Source organism: Mastigoproctus giganteus, chromosome 9, assembly GCF_048544385.1.
Source record: "Mastigoproctus giganteus isolate SK-2022 chromosome 9, ASM4854438v1, whole genome shotgun sequence".
Classification (NCBI taxonomy): Eukaryota; Metazoa; Arthropoda; class Arachnida; order Uropygi; family Thelyphonidae; genus Mastigoproctus; species Mastigoproctus giganteus.
Window position 1 is genome coordinate 138,522,351 of NC_143583.1, and position 27,808 is coordinate 138,550,158.

Here is a 27,808-nt window from a genome sequence, read left to right on the forward strand (position 1 = left end):
GGAATGTTCCCTTGGAAACGTGAAAAAAAGATACATCGGTACAAAACTGAATGTAAACTAACCTACCAAAAGACTAAAAAATCCCTACCGGTTCCAAATACTAATAAGCCCACTTATGCACAAATAACCACAAAACATATATCAATTTCTACCCAAATGGAGGTAACTATACCACCAAGTAAATCACTAGCTGAATGGGCCAGGTAACTGTTTTCCCCAGTACCAATGCACCAAATGAAAAACAAACAAAGCAAAGCCATAAATATGCCAATCACAGTACAACCAGATGCAATTCAACAGGAGAATACCACAGTACCTACCACTCCTGACTCAGAAGACAATTTAAATCAAGACAAACAGGTTCTAGAACTGTTCACCAATGAGGATATGGATACAGGGAAACCTTATTTCCCAAAGAAGGGAAAAGGTAAACTTGAGCATTGTAAACCTTCTGTCCCTCGAAAAGAAGTCGAGAGTTCCACTAAACCCAAATAATGCTTACCTTTTTACAGTGAATCCTCTTACAGAGGCTATCATAGTAATTTGTCCGACATCCGAGTTCTCCTTTCGCAATATGACCCTATTACCTTTTGCTTACAGGAACCCAATCTGACACCAAATATAAATGTTTCCCTTCGGAAATACATAATACATCGTCAAGATTGTGTTGCACAAAATTCGAACAATCTTGCCCATGGAGGAGTAACACTGATCATCAACCCCCAGATACCCTTAAAACCACTCCCACTAAAAAACAGTCCTTGAGGCAGTTGCTGCATGAGTCAATATTAACTTTGATTTAACCATAGTCTTATTATACTTGCCACCTAACCAAAATAAAAGCTATGCTGACTTAAAAGAATTAGTGATACAACTTCCCAAACCATACTGCATCTTAGGAGACCTCAACAGTCATCCGCTGTGGGGAAACCATAATCTGGACAAGCGTGGACAAACCATTGAAAAACTACTTGATCAACATAATCTGATAACTCTCAATAATTGGTCTCACACCTATGCACAGCAACCCCTCTATTTGGGTGGACTATTCACAGCAATCTGCTGGGCAGTGATGAGGATATTATCCTGTGATATGCCTCATTGACATAAGCATTCCCCACCTTTCTTATCGAATCCCCAAATGGAACTTTTCCAAAGCTGAATGGGACATGTACAAGCAGCTAGTAACACTAGAAGAAAACCAGATCCAACAAACATCCATAAACCTGGAAGTAGAATATATATCTAATCAAATACTGCAGGCAGCAGACAATGCAATTCCAAAGCAATCCACAAAAATATCAGCTAGCTCAAAAGTGTGGTGGAATGATGAATATAGTGCAGCTAAAAATCAGAAGAACAGAGCTTGGACTATCTTCAGGAAGTTCCCAACAACAGAAAACCTTATCTGCTGTAAACAGGCAAGAGCAAAGGCAAAATGAGTCAGGCAGACTAGCAAAAGGGAAGCATGGAGACTCTTCGCTTCCATCCCAAGAATGACAAAAACTCAAACAATACGGGCAAAAATACAGCGGATGTACGCAAAACACCCATGCATAAACTTTCCCATGCTCACTGTCAGTGGCCATGATATCACAAAACCAGAGGAGATTGCAAACACCCTGGGTAGATCTTTCATGAAAATATCAGCTATGACATCATACTCACCATATTTTCAGGCACACAAAGCACAAGCTGAAAAAAAACATATCAATTTTGAATTAGCATTAGTTTTTGTTTACAATCTCTCCTTCAAAATGTCAGAGTTGCATCATGCTGCTCTATTGTCTACTAAACTCAGTGCAGCAGGGCCAGATGGAATCCACTACATCATGATAGCAAAACTCACCAAACCGGCCCTCAAGATTCTGTTACTCCTCTATAACAAAATATTTAAACCAAGCAAAATCCCTACAACTCTGCAACATTGTCGACCTATTGCACTCACTAGCTGTATGAGCAAGGTCATGGAAAAAATGGTCAATGCCTGACTAAACTGGTTTCTGGCTCAAAATGATCTCGTAAATTCGGTGCAATGTGGTTTCCGGGAAGGTAGATCCATTCTTGACCTTTTGATCAAGACAGAAATAAACATTCGTGACGCCTTCGTCTGAAAAGAACATCTTGCAATGGTCTTCTTTGAAATCGAAAAAGTTTTTGACACTTCTTGGAGATATTATTATTATTATTATTAGCTATATGGTGCAAGGAAGCCTAAGGCTTATGCTGCACCAGCCAAAAAAAAAAAAAAAAAAAATTCCCAAGTTACCCTGAGAGAGAGAGAGAGAGAGAGAGAGAGAGAGAGAGAGAGAGAGAGAGAGAGAGAGAGAGAGAGAGAGAGAGAGAGAGAGAGAGAGAGAGAGAGAGAATCGCCAAAAAAGAGAAGAATGATGATATCCAGCTCAAGCTGTACTCACCAGATGTGAACCCCTGGGGTAAATATGGTATTATGCGAACCCTACATGATCTGGGATTATGCTGACACCTACCACAGTTTATCAGAAACTTCTTTCACTGCCACTCATTTCAAGTTAGAGTTCACAACCATTTATCTTCAAAATTCATCCAGGAAGGAGTACCACAAGGATGAGTGCTAAGTGCCACTCTCTTTAGTATAATAATGAATTCAATAAGACATGATCTACCATAAACAATATCCACTAACCTGTATGCTGATGACTTCAGTATCGCCTGCCATTCGCCTAATATGCGAATGATAAAAGACAGTTACGATGTGCCATCAACAAAATAGCTAAATGGTCCCAAAACTGTTTTCTGGATTTCGTCTCTCACACCAGAAAACAGTTTGGATACACTTCTGTAGGAAGTGTAACTTAGACTAGAAAATCAAGCCATACCAGTGGTCTCTAGTGTGTGCTTTCTTGGTGTGATATTCGACCAAAAACTCACTTTCCTTGATCATTTAAAAACGCTCTGGATTAACTGTCTTAAAAAGCTTGACATCTTAAGAGTTTTATCATGCGTAACGTAGGGAGCCAACTATTACACGCTAATACATCTCTACTGTGCATTAATACGGTCACATCTAGACTATGGTTCTGTAGCTTTGCTAGACCAAGCGCTTTACGTTGGCTTGATTCTATACGCCACAGTGCTCTTCGTCTTGCACTGGGAGTGTATCATACATCACCGGTTCAGAGCCTATTTGCTGAAGTGCATGAAACACCCTTGCAGCTACACAGACAAATGCTTTTATTAAATTATGCCGCAAAACTCAAATGGTATCCAAAACACACCCCACTTTGAACGGTGTTTCCTCTCCTAAATGGAAAAACCTTTATAGAGCTTACCCATCTATAAACCCACCAACTGGGATATGTCTTCACTCACTGCAAGCTGACTGGCAAATTGACCTGAGTAAGATACAGCCTACTGCCTCTCATGCAATCCCACCAGGGATGTATCATATACTGTGACTTTTCATTCACAGCCTGGGGAAAACACACCATGTCCCAACAGAACATGCTGCAATACATGCCACACTGAGAACCCAGCATGGCCAGTACACACCGATCTAAACAGATCGATTCAAAACATAAAAGCATGTTGGTGCAGCAGCAGCAGCAGTATTTCCTAACATCACCATGTCCAAAAAAACTCCCCACTGAATGTCGCAGCTGTATTGCAGAACTCTGTGCTATCCACATAGCCTTAAACTACACACTCTTAAGAACCAGATTGCACAGCGCTATTTATACAGACTCCATTAATGCTATCCAAGCTATACAACCAATGCAAAGAATAATAACCCCTTACTTAGACAGATCTGGAATACTCTGACTGAATTAAACCAGAAGAAACAACAAGTTCTCTTTTGTTGGATCCCTGGTCACGCTGGAATTTCTTGAAATGAACAGGCCAACCTAGCTGCCAAATCTGCTACTGATCCTATAGACCAATCCTTCACTACACTTGCATCTGACTTGCAAGTACATTGTAAAGAAATGATGCCTTGAACAATGGCAACGTATCTGGCAGAATCAAGGCAACAATAAGCTACTTGGCATAAAAAAAGAACTACAACCATGGAGATCAAGTATACGCGAGAACCGACATGAAGAAGTCGTATTAGCCCGATTGTGATAGACCACACGCACCTGACACATCTTTATTTGTTGTGGCCACTGACCCACTACTGTGTACAAACTGCAACACTCAGCTCACTGTTCAGCATGTACTCATTGATTGTCCCAAATACAATAGTGACCGACAAGCTGTTTACCTCTTTTTTTTCAGGACGAACATTCTTATTATTATTATTAGCCATATGGTGCAAGGAAGCCGAGGCTTATGCTGCAACAGGCAAAAAAAAAAAAAAATTCTGAATTATCCAGAGAGAGAAAGAGAAGGGGCTCATCTAGAAAAAAAAAAAGATGATATCCAGCTCAGGACCCTGGGTGTTCCAAGCCCATACTCACCACATGTGAGCCCCCGATATTGCTGACCTCCTGGCAGATACGCTACATGTGGCCAAAATTTTTTCATTCTTTAAACAGATACAACTGTGCAACACAGTATGAACTTCAACAACATTTATATACATAAACTATGTATTTAACATCACCATAGTTAGGTGCATTATGGCCTTGCTGTCCTTGTTCTGTAAAGCCCTTAAACAAACAAACAAACATGCTGCAGACTATTGACAGTCATAAAATTGTCATAGTGTGTCTAACTTTACTAAAATATATTCTGCAGTGATATTTGGAAATTACTTTAAAAGCAGGGTATGGGTTAAAAAAAAAAAAAAAAAAACCGCTTAAGTAGAGATAATAACAACCGTGTGCAAACATTTAAAAAATAATAAACTAATATTAATTTAAAGACTTATGGATTGCAGAGACTTTCTCAGTTAAAAACTGTGGATTTAGTTTGTTGCTTGTAACTAACAGTTGAATGCAGCCATTTAGCTAATTGCTGGTTGCTCAAACATTTAATTTATTAAAAAGGGAAAAAAAAATTTTTTTTGATAAGTTAAATGTTTGACAATGTTCATTTGCATAAATAAATATATGTAAAATATACTTTTATCATTAGTGCAGGGTTTTTTTTTTTTTTTGTGTTAGATGTCAATCATTATTTATGCCTTGCTCCACATATCTTCAACCTTTATTGGAGTGATTAGTCACTAATAGGCCATATCTTGGATATCACTAATCTAAATAATTAATAAATATTGCCAAAAAAGTACTGTATTTAATTTACTTGGGTTATAGGAATAGCTATTTTGCTGGATCTGATTGTCCATCTTATAAACAAATATCTGGAAATATATCTCCTGAAGTTGTGACATTGTCTGCTACTTATAAAGTTGAACCATTCTATAAGAAATAATCATATTCTTTCATTGATGAATATACAGTCATAGAAAGAATGGACTTGGACTTTTTTGACAGATAATTTAACTTCATTTACAATAGAATTTTTTTAAATGTTATGCTTTACTTCAGAATTTTTGCTTTAATTGCATTGAGATTTCTGATTAAATCATTTTTTTTAGACCACTTCACAGCCAAGCTATCAGTTAGAATGAAAGTAGGCCCAGATTTTGTAGACACTAACTTTACTTTTTATGACTGCAGCACCTATACCTCGTAAGTTTATGATCAGCATCCATTTACAGAAATTTGTTTTATTCAAAGTAATATTAAAATATTTTTGATTGAGTTTTTATATTTTACTGATGATTATGAAGTTGTTTAAGTCATGTTTAAGTCAAGTGAAAATGAAATCAAAATATAAATTTTGTTAAAGTTGCTTCTGAATAAAATAATCCTCTCCATATTTGAAGTGTAAGCTGGTCCTTTTAAGAAAGCTGCCAAAAGTTATAAATTCAATATGCTACATATTTAAACCTCTTTCTTTTCATCTTCTGAGATGTGTATAATAGAGTTAAATATCTAAGAAAAATGTCTATGTTTTTATATTTTATTTATTTTTTAAAAATTTCTTATCTAATTGTACTGTGAATATAAATTGAATAATAATAATAAAAAATTGCCTTCCATATCACAGATGCTTTTTTTTTTTTTTTTTTTTTTTTTTTAGTTTTTCTGTAGATCTTTAGGAGAGATGTATGAGTATACCCTCATAACTAATGGCATGACTAATGTCCCTGAAAGACTTTCACTCAGACAAAAAAAAGAAAGAAAATACAGTTCTGGCTGTAATATGATAACACTCTGAACTTCTGTAAAACAGCTGCTATAAAACACATCCTTCAATAAATGATCAGAAGCACTTTTATGTAGAATGAAGTCAACATGTTAGCTGTTATCTGGTTCTTAAGAGTGATAAGAAAAGTCTCTCTGTCTGCATAAGTAGCCTTATGGTCCTAATACATAGACTGTAATTCCAGGGCTTTAAATGGATTATATTACAAAATAGAATGAGCCTCAATCCCTGGTATTAATGGTCTATGCATTAGGGACCATAAGGCTACTTAACCCTCAATTCAGAACACCTCAGGATAAATTATGCCAGACCTGTTTTTTCTTATTTAAAAAATACATTAGAGTTTATCTCAATACTTTTTCTTCTTCTTCTTCTTCTTCTTCATCCTATGAAGAAGTATCTCAATACTTCTTCATGGATGACTTCTGCACCATACTCTCCAACTAAGACAGACTTAAAAATGTATAATAACTTCTTTAAAATAATTTAACTTATTCATCACTCTTAGCACGTGAATGATCTGACATGCTGGGTTCACAGCCAAAGCCCCAACCCGACCCCAGACCCATCAAACCCTCCACGAAATCTCAAGTGACTGAAGACATTGTGTCAAATAAATCGTGGTTTAAAAATGAAGATAAAAGTCGATAAAATTATAGTGAAATAAAAGTTAAATATAAAACACGACAATGAAAAATAATTTACGGCAATTTCCTCCCTTAAATGGACCAGGGTTTTCGACCTCTGTCTTGCTCACAGGTTGGAAAACCATGATTTATTTGACACAATGTCTTCAGTCGCTCGAGGTTTCGTGGAAATTTTGATGGGGTTGGGTTGGAGCAGTGGTTTTCAACCGGGGTGCCGCAACAACATTCCAGGAGTGCCACGTAATTTGGGTTTAAGTTACTTAAACTTACTATTTTTTTAAATTTATATGTTTATTTCATTATAAAAAGGTGTACAGTACCGTTTTAATTTCATGGTCATCTATAATTAATGTTTACTTAGTACCTCTATATAAAGAATAAAATTATTACATACTGTATATATATAATTTGTATTATGAAATGTAATTTTTATAATTATATTATTGTAATAAATATCATATAACATTTATATTTTTAATATTATATATATATTGAGAAAATTGAGTAAGGGTGCCGCAAAATAAAATAAATTACTTAGGGATGCTGTTATTAAAAAAAAGGTTGAAAACCACTGGGTTGGGGCTTCAGCATGTTGGATCATTCATGTGCTAAAAGCTGTGAACACATGAAGTTATTATACATTTTTAAGTTGGTCTTACTTGGAGAGTATTGGTTTAGAAGTCATCCTGTGACGTATTGAGATAAACTCTTGTGTATTTTTTAAGTATTGACAAAACATAGGATATATTGAGCCTAAGTAGCTCTTAGTTTCATGGTAATCATATTTGATTTCTAATTAAAATAAAATCTATATGAGTAACATCACTAATAATTTATGAATTCCATTTCCTATCTTATTGCATTTCCTATTTACATCATCATTAATAGTTTTGTTATTGAAGAAATTTGGCCGTAAAAAATAAAAATCAGGTGTTTTCTTAAGCCTGTTCTTGCATATTTATTAGTAATATTGAAAAATAATAATTTAAAATTAGCAACAGAATTGCCAATTACTAAAGCATACTACCACTGTGCTTGATCCATGCATATCCAAATGGAAATACTTACTTACTTCAGATGCTCTTTACTTGATGATGTCCGGTCATCACAGCATGCATTTCGTTCAATTGTTGACATTTTTTGTCATGCAAAGAAAAAAAAATCTGACGTACATATCTAAAGTGGGGAATTTGGCATTTATTTAAAAAAATAATTGAAAATATATGTTTATAATACAAGAATGGATTATTTACAGTTGTGTTCATAATAGATTAAAATAAAGTGTAGCATCAAAAAGTGAACAATTTTAAATTTTTTCGGGTTAAATTTTAAGTTATAAAGTGCATTTCCCATCAACTTTATCCCAAAGTCCATTTGTTGATTACAGCAGGCCCTCGTTATAACGTGGTTCGCTTTACGCTGATTTGCTATAACACTGTTCTTGTATTATAAACCCATATTTGACTATAATGTTGTCACAAATCACTATAATGCTCTTTTACTAGCGTACAGAAGATTGTATTTTTGGCATATTTAACGAAAATGTTTCATCTGATGGAGTTGATAACTTGAAAATAAATAGCAGTACAGTGACTTGTTACGTAGTTCCGAGATCAACATTTTAAAAAATGATCAAGTATATTGCTTGTAATATTTGCATTATATGCATTTATTTGAAGTCTAATCATCACTCAGTACAGTATTAGATAACGTGCATAACGGACAGTTTTCTCGAACAATTGAATCATAATTAATGCAACCAACGCAATTACATTTTCAAAGAGTTAATAGTGGTGGATAAGGATGAAAAAGCAATGTCTGGACACAGTACGAAGACTACAAATGTAAGAAAAAGACTGCATTTGAAAATTAAATTAGACGTTTTTGAAGCAAATCAATTCCGGTCAACGACAAGTGGATGTGTGCCATAATTTAAGACTGGCAGGATTAACTGTAGGAACAATTATAAAAATAAAGAATTAATTTTAGCAGTGGGAAAGACAGCTGGTGCACTGCAAGCAACTAGGGCTAGGCTGGTTATTAGGATTGAAATGGAGAGACTTTAACTAATCTTATTGAAGATAATATCCAACGCAGAATTCAGTTAAGTTAAATATTATAAAAAAAAAAAAGAGAGAGAGAGAGAGAGATTAGCCTATATGATGACCTGAAAGAAGCTCACCTAAAAAAAAAATGCGGAACCATTTAAAACTAGTAAGGGCTGGTTGTATAGATTTAAAATCCAGGGAGAAGCCGCAAGTGCAGATCAAGGAGCCGAAAATTTCAAAAAAGAACTTGTTAAAATTATTGATGAGGGGTATTATATCTTATACTTCTCAACAAGCTTTTAACATAGATGAAGCAGGACTTTTTTGGAAACAAATGCCTAAAAGAAGTTTCATATTGAAAGAAGGAAAAAAACATGCCAGGTTTCAAAGCGGTGAAGGATCGGTTGACTTTATTGTTGGGTGGTAATGCTGCAGGGATTTATTTATTAAAACCCCTTTTAGCTTACCAGGAAGAGGGCCAAAGTACAACCCAAAATCAATTTTTCATTAAATTCACGATTTTAATTGGAATTTTAAGTTTAATTTTCATACATAAGTAGTTACCACATAATTATATATGTTTGTAATGCAGTATGTTTTATATGTACCAATATTTGAATATTAAATAGTTTGACCGACATTTGTGCATCTCTTCACTACCATTTATTATTGATTAAGAAATATCCTATAGCACCGACCGCAACTCACAAATACATATGTTACCTTATTGGAAAGCGGCGCTCGCTTAGTATGAATTCACTTAGCGCTCTATTTTTCCAGAATGAATTATCAGCATTAAGCGGAGGTCATCTTGTATGTGGAAATTTGCTCAATGGGTTAATAGCATGTCACTTAAATTTTAAATAAGGATCAGCAATTTGTATGCAGGTAGTAAGAGAATAATATAAAAGAAATTTTTTTAGATTTTTATTTTATTTTATTATTATTATTTATTTTTTTTTTGAGAAGTGAGTAGTCAGACCACCCATTAGGTGAAAGTTAAAAGTACCCTGTCAAGATAGTCTTGTGCTCTGATTTTACTGATTTTAAATGTTCCATCCATTATTGATACATGGCTGTTTAGCTCTAGCACCTAGTACTTAAATACAGCTGGAAGAAGAGGAATGGAAAACTTATAGTTATTTAACTTTGAATTTGAAGGTAATGGAAAGTTGATAGTGGCTCTAAATCCGTATGTTATCCAAGCATCTCATAATGTAGGGATCAAGCATCTCCATCTGCTATCATAGATTTCGTGTTCAGCTTAATAGTCTGAATTTACTTCAAGGTGGTAATTTGGATAACAATTGACAAAACAATTGTTCTCTCACTATAGTTGTCTGCCAATGACTCTCTCTATCTCTCTCACTTCATAAAAGACATTAGCTGGCTACAATAGAGGTTAAACTAAAATTTACTCCTGAACAAAGTCAAAGTTTAACTCGTAACTGTTATTAAACTATAGTAAGATTACTGTAATTTGACTCAGCAAGCATTTTGTCTAGTGGACAGCAGAATTTGTTGTCCTTTGACATCATCTGATAGTACTGTGTCAGCTATTAACTCAGTAGCATTTATAATTTGGAAGTCTCTTGATCTTTGTAAACCACCCAGTCTGTTAATTAACTCTGTAAATGTCATTCTTGATAATCTTTCAGAATGTGATGGAAACGATTGCTATATGCTGTTTACCCATGCTTGTGTTCTTGAAGTGATTTTTTTTTTTTTTTTTTTTTTTTTTGTCTACAGAAATGTCAGGATATATACATTCTGAAAATGACTATTTGTTTCAATGATCCAAGATTAGTGATAACTGTTTGAAATCAGTTTTCTGAAAATTTAACAGAAAAATGCATAGATGCATAAAAAAATGAACACCCTGAACATAGACACTATGATAATAAAATAATCTCTTAACATAAGAAAAGTAGTTAATATCTTTGCAGTGTAACAATTTCAAAGAAAAATTGTAATTAATGTGCATCAAGAATATGTTAGTTACCAGAAAAAATGTATTAATGCTATAGTATTGTGGAAGAATATTTCAGCACATTAATGGAAAGCAATAAAATTTGTATGATTTACTATATTCATTTTCTGTTGGGGGGTGTTATTGACCAAAGCTGATTATTGCACTTTATGGCTTGAGTTTTTGTTCAGTTGGGACAAATATAGTTGCCCAAATATAGACTGCACCTTGTGGTTGGTCACTCACACACTAACATGACTTTGTGGATTTATTGGATGACTGTCTTCTGCAGCAGCATTGTTAGAGAGACAAGAGAGCAATATTCTTGATCTGATTATCAGCAGAGGTGCTTTGCACATTAAGAATCTGCAAATAAAAGAACTGCTATGTGGCAATTATCACAGTGTATTGATGTAGGATTTACTTAAAGATGTAACTACTATAAGGGGTAAACAAAGGGATTGGATGACTACAGTTGTCTGAGACGGGGGCAAATTGCCACGTCTGGAGACTAGGCACCTGTGAGGTGATCTGAATAGAGGAAGAATACCATCGGTGCTGATGGTATTCTACCTCTTGCTGAGATTACACACAAGGGGGCATGAATTCAAATTGAAGAAGGATGGCAGCAGTTATTGGAATGACTTTGTTGTGGAAGTGGGTAGTTTGAATAAGTTAATGGAAGAACTAGTTGAACTATTGGATGGGCAAGTGATGTGAGAACTTCTTTTTTTTTGGCCGAAACTTGCTTTCTTGCATCATTTGCCATTACTAATACTGCATTGAAATACCCTTGCAATCCTATAGAATTTAAAGTGCTTAATTAATGCTTACAACACTTAGCTCATAGCAGAAAAACTTCACAGAGAGTTGACCTGTATTATTCTTCTTTCAAACTCCTTTTTTTAAAGTAGTCAGTAACGTAATTTCATTGCTAGAAAGCCATTGGTCTTGACTTTTAAATAAATGGCCAATAACATTTATTCAAGGTAATGCAATACCAATGCAACTCACTGTGAAAGCAAAATTCATTCTGTTGTGAGCAATTAAAGCAATATCATTAACTAAATAGTTTAAATCTTGCTGTCTGCAAAAAAAAAAACCCACAGGATGAAAGGATTAGATAATCCTCCTGTCTCCATGTATTATGATAATTTATAATTTAATCAATATTATGATTAATTAAAATTAATCAATATTATAATATATAATGACAGTTTAGGAACCAGGTCAAAAATATCAAAAAACAAAAAAAAAAAAATTTTTTTAAATGTACAACTATAAATATTGGATATGTAAAAAAAACAAAACAGTCAATCAGAAATGAGAGCTATCCCCATCTAAGCCAATCAGGGATGATGTGGCCAGAGATAAGAGGAGAGGAACATTTAGTTTGCTTGTTGATGTACTATTGTTGGAACACTATTCTAATGTCAATTTGTGAGTCTTAATTAAAAAATTTGATTAAATTAATAAAATAAGAGCCGCCATGTCTAGTAAGAGAAGTGCAGTAAAGCCAAGTGAATGTGAAAACGTCACTAAAAAGTCACGTAGATCTTTCACATTGGTAAAAAAGATGGAGGTAATTCGTAGAATGGAAGATGGTCACACATATCCTAATGTGTACAGAAGTATGAAATTGCCTCCTTCGACTGAGACTACCATAATGAAAAATGCAGATGAAATAAAACAGTCAGTGCAACAGACTATGACACTAAGTGCAATGCAAGTGAATTATAGCAGAAGTAAACTTTTAGAAAAAAATGGAGAAATTATTATCATTGTAGGGATGAATTAAATCAACAAACTTTCTGTTCATTCAAGCTGTTATTACTGATAAGGCAAAATCAATTTTTGAAGATCTTAAGAAAAAAAGAGGGTGGTGATTGAGACATTTTTATGTAGCAAGGGATGGTTCATGTGATTTAAATCTCTAAGTGCTGCTGTGTAAAATTAAGTGGTGAGGTGGCAAGTGCAGATGCTGAGGCAGCTGCAGCATTTCCTGCAGAGTTTCAAGCCATTGTAGAGGAGGGTAATTATCCTTCTGATCATTTTTAATCTTGACAAGACTGGGCTTTATTGGAAGAAATTGCCATCATGAACTTTCATTGCCCATGAACGGCAATGAAACCACCAGTCTGCACCAGGTTTCAAAACTGCAAAAGACAGGCTAGTGCTTCTGCTGGGTGCAAATGTCTCTGGCATGTTAAAATTAAAACCAATGTTGGTGTACCATTTACAGACACCACGTGCTCTTGAGGACCTAAATAAAGCCACGTTGCCAGTCTGCTGGAAATGGCACAAGAGAACTTGGGTGATACAAGAAATCTTCTTGGATTGTTACACAAACTATTTTTGTCCTACTGTGCTCTGTTTTTGTCAAGAGAATGAGTTACCAGCCAAGGCTCCTCTTCTCTTGGACAATGCCACTGGCCATCCTGCAAAGCTTGCCAAAGTTGGAACATCTCGGCCACGTCAATGTTGTTTACAAGCCGTTTAACACCACTTCAGCTTTGAAACCAATTGATCAGTGGGGTAATAGCAACCTTTAAAGCCTATTACCCCTGCCAAACCTTCATGGAAATGGTGAGAGTTTTGGACAGATCAGACAAAACTATCAAGGATTATTGGTGCTCATTCAACATTTTGAATGGCATTAATAACATCAGTAATAATCTTGGGAGGAAGTGTCAGTGAAATGTTTGAATGGAGTGTGGTGCAAACTTCTCCACAATTTATGCACTGGCTAAAGAACTAAGCCAACAAAAAGAGGAGGAAAAAGATGAAGAGCCTCCTCTAAAATCTATGAATGCAAGAAATCTACAGTGCAACTTTTCAACCATGGAGACCCTCACTGATGAGCTCTGTGAGATTGACCCATGACTGGGAGCAAAGTGAGAAAGTGAAAAGGAGTGTAATTGTATCCATTAGCCCTTATTCTAAGGTTCTCGAAGAAAGAAAGAGGAAATCTCGAGAGTCAACACTGTATGCTTTCTTCAAAAAAAAAAAAAGGAAAGAGCCTAACCCAGGGACTTCATCAGAGAAGTAAATTCTTTGCATTAAGTCACTGTCAAAAAAGATCAATGAAGAGGCATTACACGCACTTACAAAAACTTTCAACCTGGTCTTCGAACATATCAAAGTAAATGTACAAGATTAAATTTAGTTTAGTTATTTTATATTGTATTACATTTCACTGATTTATATTCATAAAAATACTGTGTTTACATTCATAGCATTCATTTCAGAGCTTTAAATATAATAATATTATATTACTTATGTCAATTTTGAGAGGAGCCTGGAACGTAACTCGTTGACTTCTTATTAACTTACATTGTATAATTGGATTCATTTTACACAGTTTTTTTTTTTAAACAGTTCCTTCAAGAACAGAACCCTCTTGTAAACTGAGGTCTACCTGTGCTGTATTTTTCAGATGATAAGATGCAGCAGAACATAAGGTGTACCCCATTTTAAAGAGCAAATTTTGTGGAAAAATATTGTATTGCATAAATTTGAAACAGATTCAGTGCTTACTAAATGAAACGAGTGTAAAATGAAGCTTTTACACATCTGTAATACTGTCACACTCATCGTTACTGATATTATGGTCTAAACCAGAGATGACCAACCTTTTACTATAGCTGCTATATATTATGTTAGAAATGTGCTATGTGCAACCTAACGATAGATTCAAAAACTGTTGGATTAAATACAACCCCTCCCATGCCTTTCATACTAATCTGCTGATTGCATCACCAAATAGTTTTTCCAATTATGTAAAAGAAATTTATGCCACCCATGTGTAATAAAAATAAATTTAATGTAGGTTAAAGAATAGATGAATTAATTAATGTTAAAATAAAACAGGTTATTACAAACCAAACGCAATGTCCTCGGGTGTCATTGACACCCATACTTACTTGCACTAAGTAACGTTGAAAGACATTAAATAGAACCGTAACCCTGTCATGCTGAAACCAAGCATAATATCTAGCAATAAGAATTGTAATTTAAACTGTGTTTAGCTTTATTTGTGGTTTTTCAGGTCGGGTGTATGTGTTCCCCCCAAATTCAGAATGGATTTAGATCAAGGTTGGCCAACCTTGATCTGAAATTTTGCTTACTTTAAAGAGTGCATCATCTTCAGGCCCTTTAAGGAGATTGCTAATTCTACATTTCTTAAAAGACATGGCAACTGTCTTGCATTTCCGTAATTCCAACAAATTTTTCTTAATCATTTCACACTTGGCAAATGTTTGGTGTTAAATTTTGATTTGGTGCCTCCATCCATTTGGTCCACTCCTCACAAATGAATACTTTAATTGAGATGTCCATTGACTGCAGTTGGCTTAGGCTTTCCGAATTCTTCCTTTCTATTCCCTCCATACATACAAACCAATAAGGTCACAATAAAAGAGTTAGCAATTTTTGGATGGCTATCTGGACATTTTTGATGATATTTCTCTCTCTCTCTCTCTCTCTCTCTCTCTCTCTCTCTCTCTCTCTCTCTCTCTCTCTCTCATCATGGCTAAATATAGACATTACTGCATGTATCTAGTGTACCTTCATACCTAAAAAGTCTCCTGCACCATATGGCGCAGGAGACTTTTTAGGCATTTTCTAGGGGGGAAAAGTGTCTTATGGTCCAGAAAATGTGGCAGTTATAATTTCATTTATTTATTTTTATTATTTAATTCTCTCCCCAGAAATCCAGAAATAGAGAATGGTATGGCAATAAAGTAACTGTACTAGTGTTGTTGTGTCATGTTCAGTGATCTTGAAAATAAAATGAAATGGTATGTTGTTGGTGGAACAGAGATTGTCCAATAGGTTGATGAGTTGCAAGTAACAATGTACCAACAGTTTTGTTACTAGCATTAACCTTCTATGTCACAGTTTTGCAATGGAGCAATGAATGGATATCAGAATTTGATTTAAATCAGGAGAATCTGCAACAGAAATGTATGAAATATTTAAAAACTGTTTATGGTAATGAAATATTAAATTGTACCATTGTGTGTTTGAATGGTATAAGCAGTTCAAAGATGGATGTGAGGATGTTCACCATGTCCAAAGAAGTGGGCAGGGCATCCATCAATCTCTCGAAATGAGGACAGAGTTGCAAAAGTTCAAAAAATTGTTGCAAGAGATCCTTGTTTGACCCTTAGTGATGGCCAATGAGTTGGACAGGAATAAGGAGATGATGCTTCAAAATCTGCATGAAGATTTAAGGAAAAATAAGGTCTGTGAAAAATTTGCTGTACAGCCTCACAGATGAGCAGAAGAAACAAAGTCACCACGTGACTCCTTCATCTAGACTTGTTAAGACATTCTTAATTTCCTTGACTGTATTGTCACTAGAGATAATTGTTGAGTGTTTCTGTATAACCCAAAAGCAAAGCATTAGAGCATGCAGTGGACTTCAAAATCATCACCAATCCCAAAAAAGTTTATTTTGTGGAAATCCAGGAACAAGATGATGCCGATTGTTTTAGACATTTAGCCAGGGTGTGATTCACAAGAATTTGTACCTGAAGAGAAGAGAGTCAGTGCTACATTCTATGTACAGTTGCTTCAAAGACTACTGAAATGCATTTCTCAGGTGCGGCTGCAATTTCAAGATAGAGGCAACTGGTTCTTGTTGCTCAACAATGCCCAATCTCCATTTGTTGTAAAGACATTTCTGACAAAACATGGCATTGTTCAGATAAACCATCCAGATTGCTCTCCCAATCTAGCGCCAATACACTCCTTTCCCAAGGTAACTGCCCTCAAAGGAAAGAGATTTCAGGATTGAGCACATGCTTTTGCTGACTCTTTTCAGAAACTTTTCAGAATAGGATAATAAGTGCATTCAATCATGTGGATAAAAAGAAACTTACTTTGAATAAAAAGAAAACCATTTTTGAGCTCCTTCACTTTGTGTTCTTTTTATATTTCACCAGTCAGGAACTTTATTGCCGCATATCATATACAGTCATCCCTGGATTTGTGCTGCTTTTTATTGTGTGGTCAGGTATTTACTACCAAAATTTTAAGGTTGCGGTGAGTTTCGCTACCTGCACGATTTTTGTTTATGAAGCTTCAAAATTAGGAATGAAGAGCAGATTTTGAAAAAATTTGTGTTTTTTACATGATTGAAGGAGAAACACATTTCACCATAATAATGTAAAATTCTACAGAATTCCAGCTGTCGGTGTTATTGCAAATGCAATAATATGGAGTTTACTACCTGTTTTTATTGTTTTATGGTCATGACCTCCAGAAATGTGCTTTAGAAAAATATCACAAAGGTATTCAAAACTGATTCTTATAACCAAACATTTAAGTTTAATAAAGGGTGGTGTGTTTGTCCGGTTATTTTTGAAACAAAATCCTCATTCTTCAGACCCCTCCCCATATCGGTTTAGTATTAGTAATGGCCAAATGGTGCAAGGAAGCCTATGGCTTATGCTGCACCAGCCAAAAATAAAATAACAAAAAAAAAATACATAAAATAAAATAATAAGAATAAAAACAAATTAATAATAAGAAGAAACTTAAAAAAATAATAATAATAAAAATTAATAAGAGAAAAAGAAATGCACAACCCATGCATTTCCCTCCTTCCTTAGGTGTAATTATCCAGCTGACCTTTGAATTTCTCCAAACTGTCCAGCCTCTACCACCCATGTAGGTAATTTATTCCAGTAATTTATAACTTGCTGGCTAAAATAAAACTTCCTGGAATCCAGTCTAAACGACTCCACCCGTAACTTGAAATTATGGAGTAGTTCTAGAATCATTTATTACCGTGAAAATTCCATCCTTATTTGTTTTACTTATGCCTCTCAGAGCCTTAAACACCTCAATGAAGTCTCCTCTAAGGTGCCTAGTTTCCAAGCTCTGCAACCCACATATTCAAAGTCTATTCATATGGACACCCTTTTGCCGATCTCACCAGGCGAGTTACCTGTCTTTGGACCCTTTCAAGAACAATGTCTTTCTTTAGGTGCGGTCTCCATACTTGAACACAGTATTTCAAGTATGGTCTAACAATAGCCTTATATAATGGAATTATGACATCCTTATCTCCACTAGTGATTGTTCGATAAATCATCGATAGGACACCATGGGCTCTTCTTGCAACCAGTCTACAATGCTCGGAGAACTTCATATCTGACCGTATCATAATACCCAAGTCTCCCTTTCCTCCACTACTGGTTTTAGTTCAACTTCGGCAAGTATATAAGTTATTTTGGGGTTACTGTTCCCCGGGTGCAATACCTTACACTTTGCTGGATTAAAGCATAGCTGCCATTTTTCTGACCATCTCTGAAGTCTATCTAGGTCATTCTGAAGGAGCTCTGTTTGCGGCAATCATTAACTACTCCACCAATCTTTACATCATCTGCAAATTTAGACATCGCACCCTCTATCCCTTCATCGATGTCATTTATGAAAATCAAAAACAACAATGGTCCTAATACTGATCCTTGGGAAACCCCACTTCTTGTATCAACCCAATCTGAGGAATAAACATTTATCACAACCCTCTGCCTCCTGCCCTGAAGCCACCCTGCTATCCATCTAAGGATTTTCCCTGTGATTCCAACCTGTTCCATCTTATAAAGTAACCACTCATGTGGAGCTGAATCAAATGCTTTGCTGAAACCCAAATAAACAACATCGACATTATTCCCTAAGTCCAGCTCTTGAGTGACCCTGTAAAAATAGCTAACCAGATTAGTTAAACATGGTTTTCCCTTTACAAAACCATGCTGGGGCGCCTCCGTGGCCAGGTGGGCAGGAGCAGCAGTGCGTAGCACACGCTTCCTGATTATACTGGGGTTCGAGCCCGTGACCACCAAATACGGAGGATGCAGAAAGGTCAGGGAATGACCACTGCATATCACCGGAGCAATATGGCCTTAGTTGCTAATGCTCCTAAAAACCAAATAACAACAACAACAGCAAAACCATGCTGAGTATCCATCAGAATTCCATTCCTGTCTAAGTGATCCTGAATTCCGCCCTTGATCATAGTCTCCATGATTTTCCCTACTACTGAAGTTCGACTAACTGGCTGGTAATTTCCCACTTCACTCTTAGAACCGCCGTTATGTATTGGAGATACATTGGCACTTTTTCAATCCAACGGAATCACTCCCGAGTCCAGTGATGTTCTCATAATTAGCCTCGATGGTTCAATACACTCACTTGCTGTCTCCCTTAAGATTATAGGATAAATGCTATCAACCCCAGGAGCCTTACTGGCCTGTAGGCTCAAGTTTTTTCATTAAATAAATGTGTGAAATTTCAACATCATTAATTACATTTTTTTCAACTTCACTCCCAGAATTTCTCATTGACATGAAGGGTTTTTCTTCTATAAATATCGATGCAAGTAACCGTTGAGTTCATCTGTAACATCGGTTGTGGTATCTAATACTATCCCGCATCCATTACATGCCGCCTCCGTAGCCAGGTGGGAAGGAGCGGCAGTGCGTAGCACATGCTTCTTGATTAGACTAGAGTTCGAGCCCGTCACCACCAAATACGGAGGATGCGGAAAGGTCAGGGAATGACCACTGCATATCCCGGAGCAATATGGCCTTAGTTGCTAATGCCCCTAAAAAAACCAAATAACAATAACAACGTCCATTACATGGCGCCTCCGTAGCCAGGTGGGCAGGAGCAGCAGTGTGTAGCACACGCTTCTTGATTAGATCGGGGTTCGAGCCCGTAACCACCAAATATGGAGGATGTGGAAAGGTCAGGGAATGACCACCGCATATCCCTGGAGCAATATGGCCTTAGTTGCTAATGTTCCTAAAAACCAAATAACAAACAAACAAACATCCATTACACAAGGGTCCAATCTGGTTTGTCCTTCTTCTTTGCATTTATATATGTGAAGAATTCCTTATCCCCCCCCCCCTTGATCTCTTTGCCAGTGATTTTTCATAATCTGCCTTTGCCAGCTTAACCTTTTAGTGGCATTATTACAGATCAATTTGTAGCTGTTATAGGCTTCAGTACTTTTTATTGCTCTAACTTTTTCATGCCGTCTTTTTCTGCTCAAGTAATTTGGTAACTTCATTATTCCTCCAACTTGGAATTCTCCTCTTGGAGTATTTTTTAATGGTATATAAGCATTAAAGGCTTCTGTGATTAATGTTTTAAAGGTATACCATAATTCAATTGAAATCGCTCTCTGTGAGATATCTACCCAGTTAATAGAGGCCATGTAACACCTTAAGGCATCATAATTTCCTTTCCTGAAATTATAACCCATTCCTTTGCCTTTAACTACTGCTATCTCTCTCTCTCTCTCTCTCTCTCTCTCTCTCTCTCTCTCTCTCTTCATAGTCCATTGTAGAACTCTGTGATCACTTCATGCCCACTGGATTCCGTATTGTGTACGGCATGTGCATTCTGTATACAATAAAGAGTTCTTCGTCTAGAGATATTCTTTTCCCTAGTACTTTCCCTGACATGTTGATACAAATAACAGTAATCATCTAGTTGATTTAAAAATTTTCTCCCTAATGTGGAGTTTCCTTCCCATTTGATCCAATCAATTAGAGGAATTGAAATCGCCCATAATAAGACATTCACGCTTACTTGCCTATTCCATTTGTATGTAGAGGCTCTCATCATAATCTTCACAATCACCTGACCTGAAGATTACTCACTCTCATTATACCTGTCTCTCCCACTCTCAATTATCCTACATTAGCTGTTCAGACAGAATCTTTTTCTGGTTTGTACAACATAGTGTTTTAATTGGTAAGCATTGCTTTTGCTGATTTAATATTTCTTGTCTATATAAAGTGTGTGTTTAATTAGTGTCTAAAATTAAAAAATTAAAAATCGTTAGGAGTTAGAAAATGGTGAAAAGGTGGTGACATTGGCCAAGGAATACGGCATAAATGAATCTAGCATTCGACGAATTAGGGAAAATGCTGAGAAAATTAAAGGTTCAGTTATCTGTTCCACATCATTGGCTGCAAAAAACACTACAAAAGTGAGAAATCTTGCAATAGAGAAAACTGAAAAATTACTTTCTTTCTGGATAGAAGATCTTAATCAAAAAAGAATACCTCTTAGTTCAGATATTATTCGTGCCAAAGCTCTGCAAATTTTTAATTGCTTACAAGAAGAAGCTGGTTCATCCAATGCAGATGTCTTTCAGGCCAGTAAGGGTTGGTTTGAAAATTTTAAGAAACGTCAAAGTCTTCACAATCTAAAATTAATGGGCAAAACAGCCAGTGCAGCTACGGAAGCTGCTTCTTTGTATCTGAAAACTTTAAAGAATGTTATTATGACTGAGGGCTATTTAGCGAGTCAAGTGTTTAATGCGGATGAGACTGGTTTATTTTGGAAGCGTATGCTAAGCCAAACATTCATTTCAAAAGAAGAAAAAACTGCCCCAAGTTTCAAAGCTGCAAAAGATTGGTTAACACTTTTGTTATGTGGCAATGCAGAGTGTGACTTTAAGTGTAAACTGCTTCTAATTTATATGTTGGAAAATCCTCGTGTTTTTAAAGGAATATTAAAAAAAAGCCCCTTACCAGTTCATTGGAATTCAAGCAAAGAAGCCTGGATGACATTTGCTTCTTTGCTTGATTCTAAAATCTAAACAGCTAAAATCTTTCAGGATTGGTTTTTAAATTTCTTTTGCATCAAAACAAAAATATTACCTGAAGAATATAGTATTCAAAATCTTGCTCATTCTTGACAATGTTCACAGTCATCCTGCACATTTGTTTGATCTGCACACAAATGTCAAAGTTATCTTTCTTCCAGCAAATACAAGTTCCATAATTGCCAATGGACCATGGTGTTATAGCTTTCTTTAAACTTTATTACCTAAGAAGATCTTTTTTATAATTGGTAGAAGCTACTGATGGAATAGGCAGTCTTTCAATTCGAGATTATTGGTGGAATTATAACGTTCTTGATGCTGTAAAAATGGTGCTGAATTCACGTGGGGTGAAGTTAAGAATTCAACAATGAATGCAGTGTGGAAAAAGCTGTGGCCACAAAGCTGCACTAAAGAAGCCACAGTCAAAATGCCGGAGGTAGTTGAGATTGTGAGAATTGGCAAAATGATTAGCGGAGAGGAATTTGAAGAACTGAAACCAGCAGATATCACAGAATTCCTTGAATCTCACAGAGAACAATTTTCAGTGGATGATATTTTTTTGCAATGTGAAGAAGAAGATAACAAAAATGATAAAAACAAAGAAGATGCACTCAAAAAATTTGACTGCAAAGAGACTAGCTGAGTTTTTAAGACTTGCAAATCAGCTTAGCCAAGAAGATCCTAATTTGGAGAGGAGTTTAAGTTTTTCAGAGCTTTATCATTAACTTTAGTTCCTTATGAAGAAATTTGCAGACAAAAACAGCATGCTTCTAAGCAAACAACTTTAACCTTTTTTTTTTTTTTTTTTTTCAAAAAGTGCTGGATACTGTTGCAAGTTTATCACAGGAAAATAGTGACAAGGAAGCAATGCATTTAGATTAAAAATCTAGAGGTAAGTATTAGCAAGATTAATGTTATGGACATGTTTTTAATTTTTTTTTTTAATTTGTCTGTACAGATATGGAACCCTCATTATATCATATAAACTACATTTTGCATTGCACAGATTTGGACTGTGCGGTGTTTTCCCAGAAAATAACCCCCATGCAAATCAGGTGATGACTATATTTATTTTACACATTCTGTATTTTGCAACTATTCATCAAAAATAATAACCTTAATGATATATATATGGTCTTATATACTTGATTTGCAACATAAGAGGAAGGAATGATTTTACATCCAAAAGATAGCATTACAAATAACATCCAAAGTCTTGAATGTTATTTGTAATGTTATTTCCATTGCTGAAAGGTTAATTTATTATTTAGCAATTTTATCATCTTTTAAATAAACGTTAGGTAGCATTTGTATGGAAGTAATACAATATCAGTGCAACTCATCATGAAGGGAACGTATATGATGAACTGCATCAACAAGAATGACTTTGGAAAAAATATCATTGAAAAACCTAGCAAATGACTAATGAACCTGAATTATGTCTTGGACAAAATGCTATTCCACTAGTGGCAGACACAAAATTCTTGGGGCTCACATTTGATAAGAAGCCAACCTTTCTGGATCACATCCGTCAACTCCGTACAAAGTGCACAAGTGGCCTGAATATTCTCCGTGCTCTGTCACCTACATCTTGGGGTGTGGACCAATGCACCCTACTATGCTACCATACACTTGTACAATTCAGACTAGATTATGGGTCCCTGGTATACAATTCAGCCAGGGACAATTTACTTCGATGGCTGAATCCTCTCCATCATCAGGCTCTCTATATTGCTACTGGAGCATATCGAACATCTCCTGTCCAGAGCCTATATATGTTTAAGCAAATAAACCACCATTATTGCTTCGACACAAGAAATTGTTTCTAAAATATGCTTTAAAACTGAATTCCCTGACAGACATACCACATGGCCATCTGTTTTTGAGCTTTGACAGGAAAGTTTGTACAATGCCCGGAAGACTGCCAATCATCCTTTTGGTATTTGTGTCCAAAACAGCTACTCAGAGAACTTAATCAAGTTAGACAAGGCTGCCCATACACCAAAGCCCCTTCCACCCTGGCATGCTCATGTTCCGGTGTACAACTTTTCCCTTAAAAACGGGGGAAAGTGAGAAACTCCAGCTCTATTCAGCACACCAAGCTGAACATTCTGACTTTGTGCCAGTTTACACAGATGGCTTGGTGTCAGAATCATATTTTGGTTCTTCTGCTGTCTTTACAGACATTACTATATCACAGCAGATTCTCCCTGAATGCAGCATATTCACTGCCAAGCTGCATGCTATAGAGTTAGCCTTGGATCACATTAGTAAATGCCAATACCAATGGTTCATTTTATATTCAGACTCTTGCAGCATCTTACAGGCTTTACTAACTGTGATATATAATCCACATCCAGTTCTGTCTCAAGTTCAGCAGAAGATCCACTTTCTCCATGACCTGTGTGCGAGTCCTGTGGCAGTTTTATCAATTAGACATATTTTAATCGACTGCCCAGATTTTAGCAATACACATTTTACCACTTTTAAACATCTGACTGAGCCTTATACACTCAGCCAGATTTTATCTGACAATAACAATGTGTCTGATGTTTTTAAATGTTTACACCGTATTAATTTAATGTATATAAAATCCTAAATATATATACGTATATATATAGGAATTATGTCAAATGACGTTTAGGTTTAAATAAATATTGGCTCCAGCGTTAATGCTATTGTCTGTGGACAATTAGACATTACACGTGCATGGTTTGTATATGTACTTAATTTATTTATACATTATTATTTTTAAATTGTGGTACTACTTGGGAGTGTCAGGTTTGTAGTGACCCCAACCAACCTGCTAGTTATATTTAAAACTAGCCCTGGTATGGATAGCCTTGCATATAAAAATATAAGATACATATAAAAGCAACTAAATTAATGAAATTTTAAAGATAGCTGGAGAAATTGGCAAATGTTAGTGAAAATAAATGAAAATTAACATTCTTCCGGGGCTACTCCTCAGGGGTTTGAGCAGACATATAGCCATACTGGAGGAATGTATTATGCATACCCATGTCTGTAATCTCTGTACCAGTTTTGCAGGCTAATTACTTGGTGGATAATTTGGAATTATAAGAGTAATCTTATTGAATATATGTACTTATTTTTATATAAGTACTAAATTTTAAGTAAACAGGATGGTTTTCGTATATTACAGCAAACTGTGATAGGAGATTCAAAGTCCTACAGGTATGTAACATATTGAAATATCATAGTATCCCGCATCCATGTCCTGTGGTGATCAGTCTGAAAATGTTCAATTTCCCACAAAAGTTTAGTTTTATTTGTGTGTGGTACAGTTTATTGGGCAGACGTACCAGGTTTTATCCGTGGCGTGATGGTGTTAACCTTGCCGTAGGCAAAGTCTCATGCTTTGCATTCCTGAGCGTGGGGTGGTGTTGATTGTAATTTAAAGCTTGGTGTATTATTGTGGGAAACAGATACAATATGATAGTATCTGTTTTGCCTAACCAGGCTAAAAATGGTAATAATTGACATGGAGGTTATTGAAATAAAATGGGAAAAGATGGGATGATAGTTATTAAATTAAAATAAATGTGTTATCCGTAGGGTGTGGACTGGCAACACTTTTCTAAGGCATGACAGCTCTGTATATGCCCATGGGGATAACTATTTACAAATATATACAGCCTCTTTCGTTGTGAATATTAACCCTGTGTTTCCGTGCTTATAATTAAATCTCAATTTAGTGGAAATGCATTATATCTGTATGGTGATGTTGACCAGTGTATTTATATTCCTGGTGTTAATAACTCTGCTAGTGGGGAATTTTGATTTTGGACATCCAGGTACCGTGCGGATAGGTGTCGAGCCACACCTGTGCACAATTAACCTGGGGTTCAAAAGGGGGCCAAATTAATTAGAACTTTTATACTCCATGGAAAAAATATTTTCTATGATACTATTAGGACTAATGTTAATTGGTTGTTGTATGAATTTAGCTTGTTCGGCTGCATTTATGTTGTCTGTAATTGTCAGGTATTTTGTTTTTGATATGAGTATTTTTCAGTTTTGTTAAAGCTGCTATAATGCTTTCTGGGCTATTGCATATGTGTATAATTCTGTTTGTTTGGTTTCTGATAATATTTCCATGTATATTTTATTTTAATTGCTGGGAATCCGAACAGGTCTCTTTTATCGTAGTGTTTGGTGTATATAAAGTCATTGGTTATGGTGATATATATATATATATATATATTTTTTTTTTTTTTTTTTTACGTATACCGCTTTTTACTATTATATGATTTGTGACGAGGTAACCTTTTTTCAAAGGTTACCAGAATTTGTTTATATCTATTTTTAAACTTGTATAATTATCTCCTGCCGCTTAATAGCCTTAGATGCTAATGTGGCAATAAAACCATAATGAATCAATCAATCCTTTGTCAAACCAGATGGAGGCTCCATAGCACGCAATTGGGACATATACTACCTTTATATATTAATGATAAAGCTTTATTCTCTCTACTAATCTGCCTTATCATTGTAGTGTATTTTTAGATTTTAGCTGACAGGTATTTTAAGTGGGAGTGGAAGGATAAGTTTGCATCTAGATACAGACCCAGATACTTGATTTCTGTGTAGAGACAGATCGGGGTGTTGTTAATTTTCATCACTGGTCTTCGGATTTGGAGCTTTTCTTTTAGAAGAATTGATTTTATTTTTTCACCGGAGATTGTCAGTTTGTGTATGGTAGCCCAGTCTTGCAGTTTTCCCAGTGGTAGTTTAAGATAGATGATCATGTTGCTATTGCAGCAATGTGAATGCTAGATCTGCTGACTATCATGCAAGATGAAGTTGTTACCAGTGATGAAAGTTACCCACCTTGCTTTCTAAAGATAATTCCCAAGGTGCATTTGAACACATCAGAGAATGTGTAGCCTCCTATAATGTGTATAATGAAACAACTATTGCATTTTATAATAGGAGTAGGCTTGTTATTTAGAAATAACAATTAGTTTATCCTTGTTTTTTCGTTAATTTCCTTAGTTAGGTTAGGAAATTTCCTTAATTTCCTAACCTAACTGTACCCAGCACTGTTATTATTTTAAGGTTATGTTACTGAAATTTGCAAAAGGAGAAGCTTGCAGTTAAGAAATTCACAAAGAACAAGTAACTAAAATGGCGCCTCCGTAGCCAGGTGGGAAGGAGCAGCAGTGCGTAGCACACGCTTCTTGATTAGACCGGGGTTCGAGCCCGTCACCACCAAATACAGAGGATGCGGAAAGGTCAGGGAATGACCACCGCATATCCCGGAGCAATATGGCCTTAGTTGCTAATGCTCCTAAAAACCAAATAACAAACAAACAAGTAGCTAAACTACAAGACAATAGCAGTAAATGTCATGAGACACATTATCCTTAGCCACAGTATATTATTTAGAAATAATTTTATTTTGCTTGCCATTTTTCAAAAAATTATGATGTTAATATAGTGTGTTGCATTACAGTAGAAAGTCAGTTATCCAGAATTCAAATATCTGGAAAGGCAGTTATCCGGAATAATTTGAAAAGGCTGATCTTCCTTTTTTTCTTTTTTTTTTTTTTATTAACGGCAGTACAAGCACAGGTTATAGTGATCATGTTTACAAATTGAATTTTGATTCTAATAAGCGGAAGATTGAGTTTACTACCCATTTAAAACAGATTGTACAAACAAAAAGCCCAATAAACTGAAAACTGCAAATTGTTTTATGGTAGTGACCTCTAGAATTCTATATGTGACCTTCAGAAATGTTCTTTACAAAAATATCACAGAGACTACTGGGTTTTCTCGGAAACCATGAGTGAATTTCATATTAGTTTAGCTCCAGATTCGGTAAGAATATCATTGGCCCGAAACTGTGATTTATTATTTTTCTAAATGTTTTACAGTAAAATCTGAATGAAATGAAAACGCATAGCTTTAACACTGCAACAAAAAACAGAAATTATTAATAGAATTAGAAAAGGTGAAAATTTAGGATATCTCTCCAAAGAGTTTAATGTGGGGACTTCAACAATTTAAGAGATCAAGAAATTTTCAAATGATATAACAGAATTTGTGTTGATTATGGTTATTGAAGGAGGATCTAGAAGGAAAAAGACTTATGTCGAAACCTGAAAATTCCGCTTTAGAGAGTGAACGTTATTTGTGGTTTCTTCAGAAGCAAAGTTTAGGTGAACCAGTGTCTGGCCCAATGTTGTGTGAAAAGGCGTTGGATTTTAATCAAAAATTAAGAGGTAATGAAGATTGCCTCTGAAAAACTAAACAAGTCACTATATACATGAACTAGATATTCAACGCA

General features: G+C 35.5%; 1 protein-coding gene across 4 annotated transcripts in view; it reads left to right on the forward strand.

Moving 5' to 3' along the window:
- Positions 1–27,808, forward strand: part of LOC150080768 (plexin-A2-like) — a 1,384,718-nt gene that overhangs the window by 946,465 nt on the left and 410,445 nt on the right. For all 4 annotated transcript variants that reach the window (XM_090381170.1, XM_090381171.1, XM_090381172.1 and 1 more), the window contains one exon: positions 5,522–5,615. In XM_090381170.1, coding sequence (XP_090237296.1) covers positions 5,522–5,615 — 94 coding nt within the window. The remainder of the gene's footprint in view (positions 1–5,521; positions 5,616–27,808) is intronic.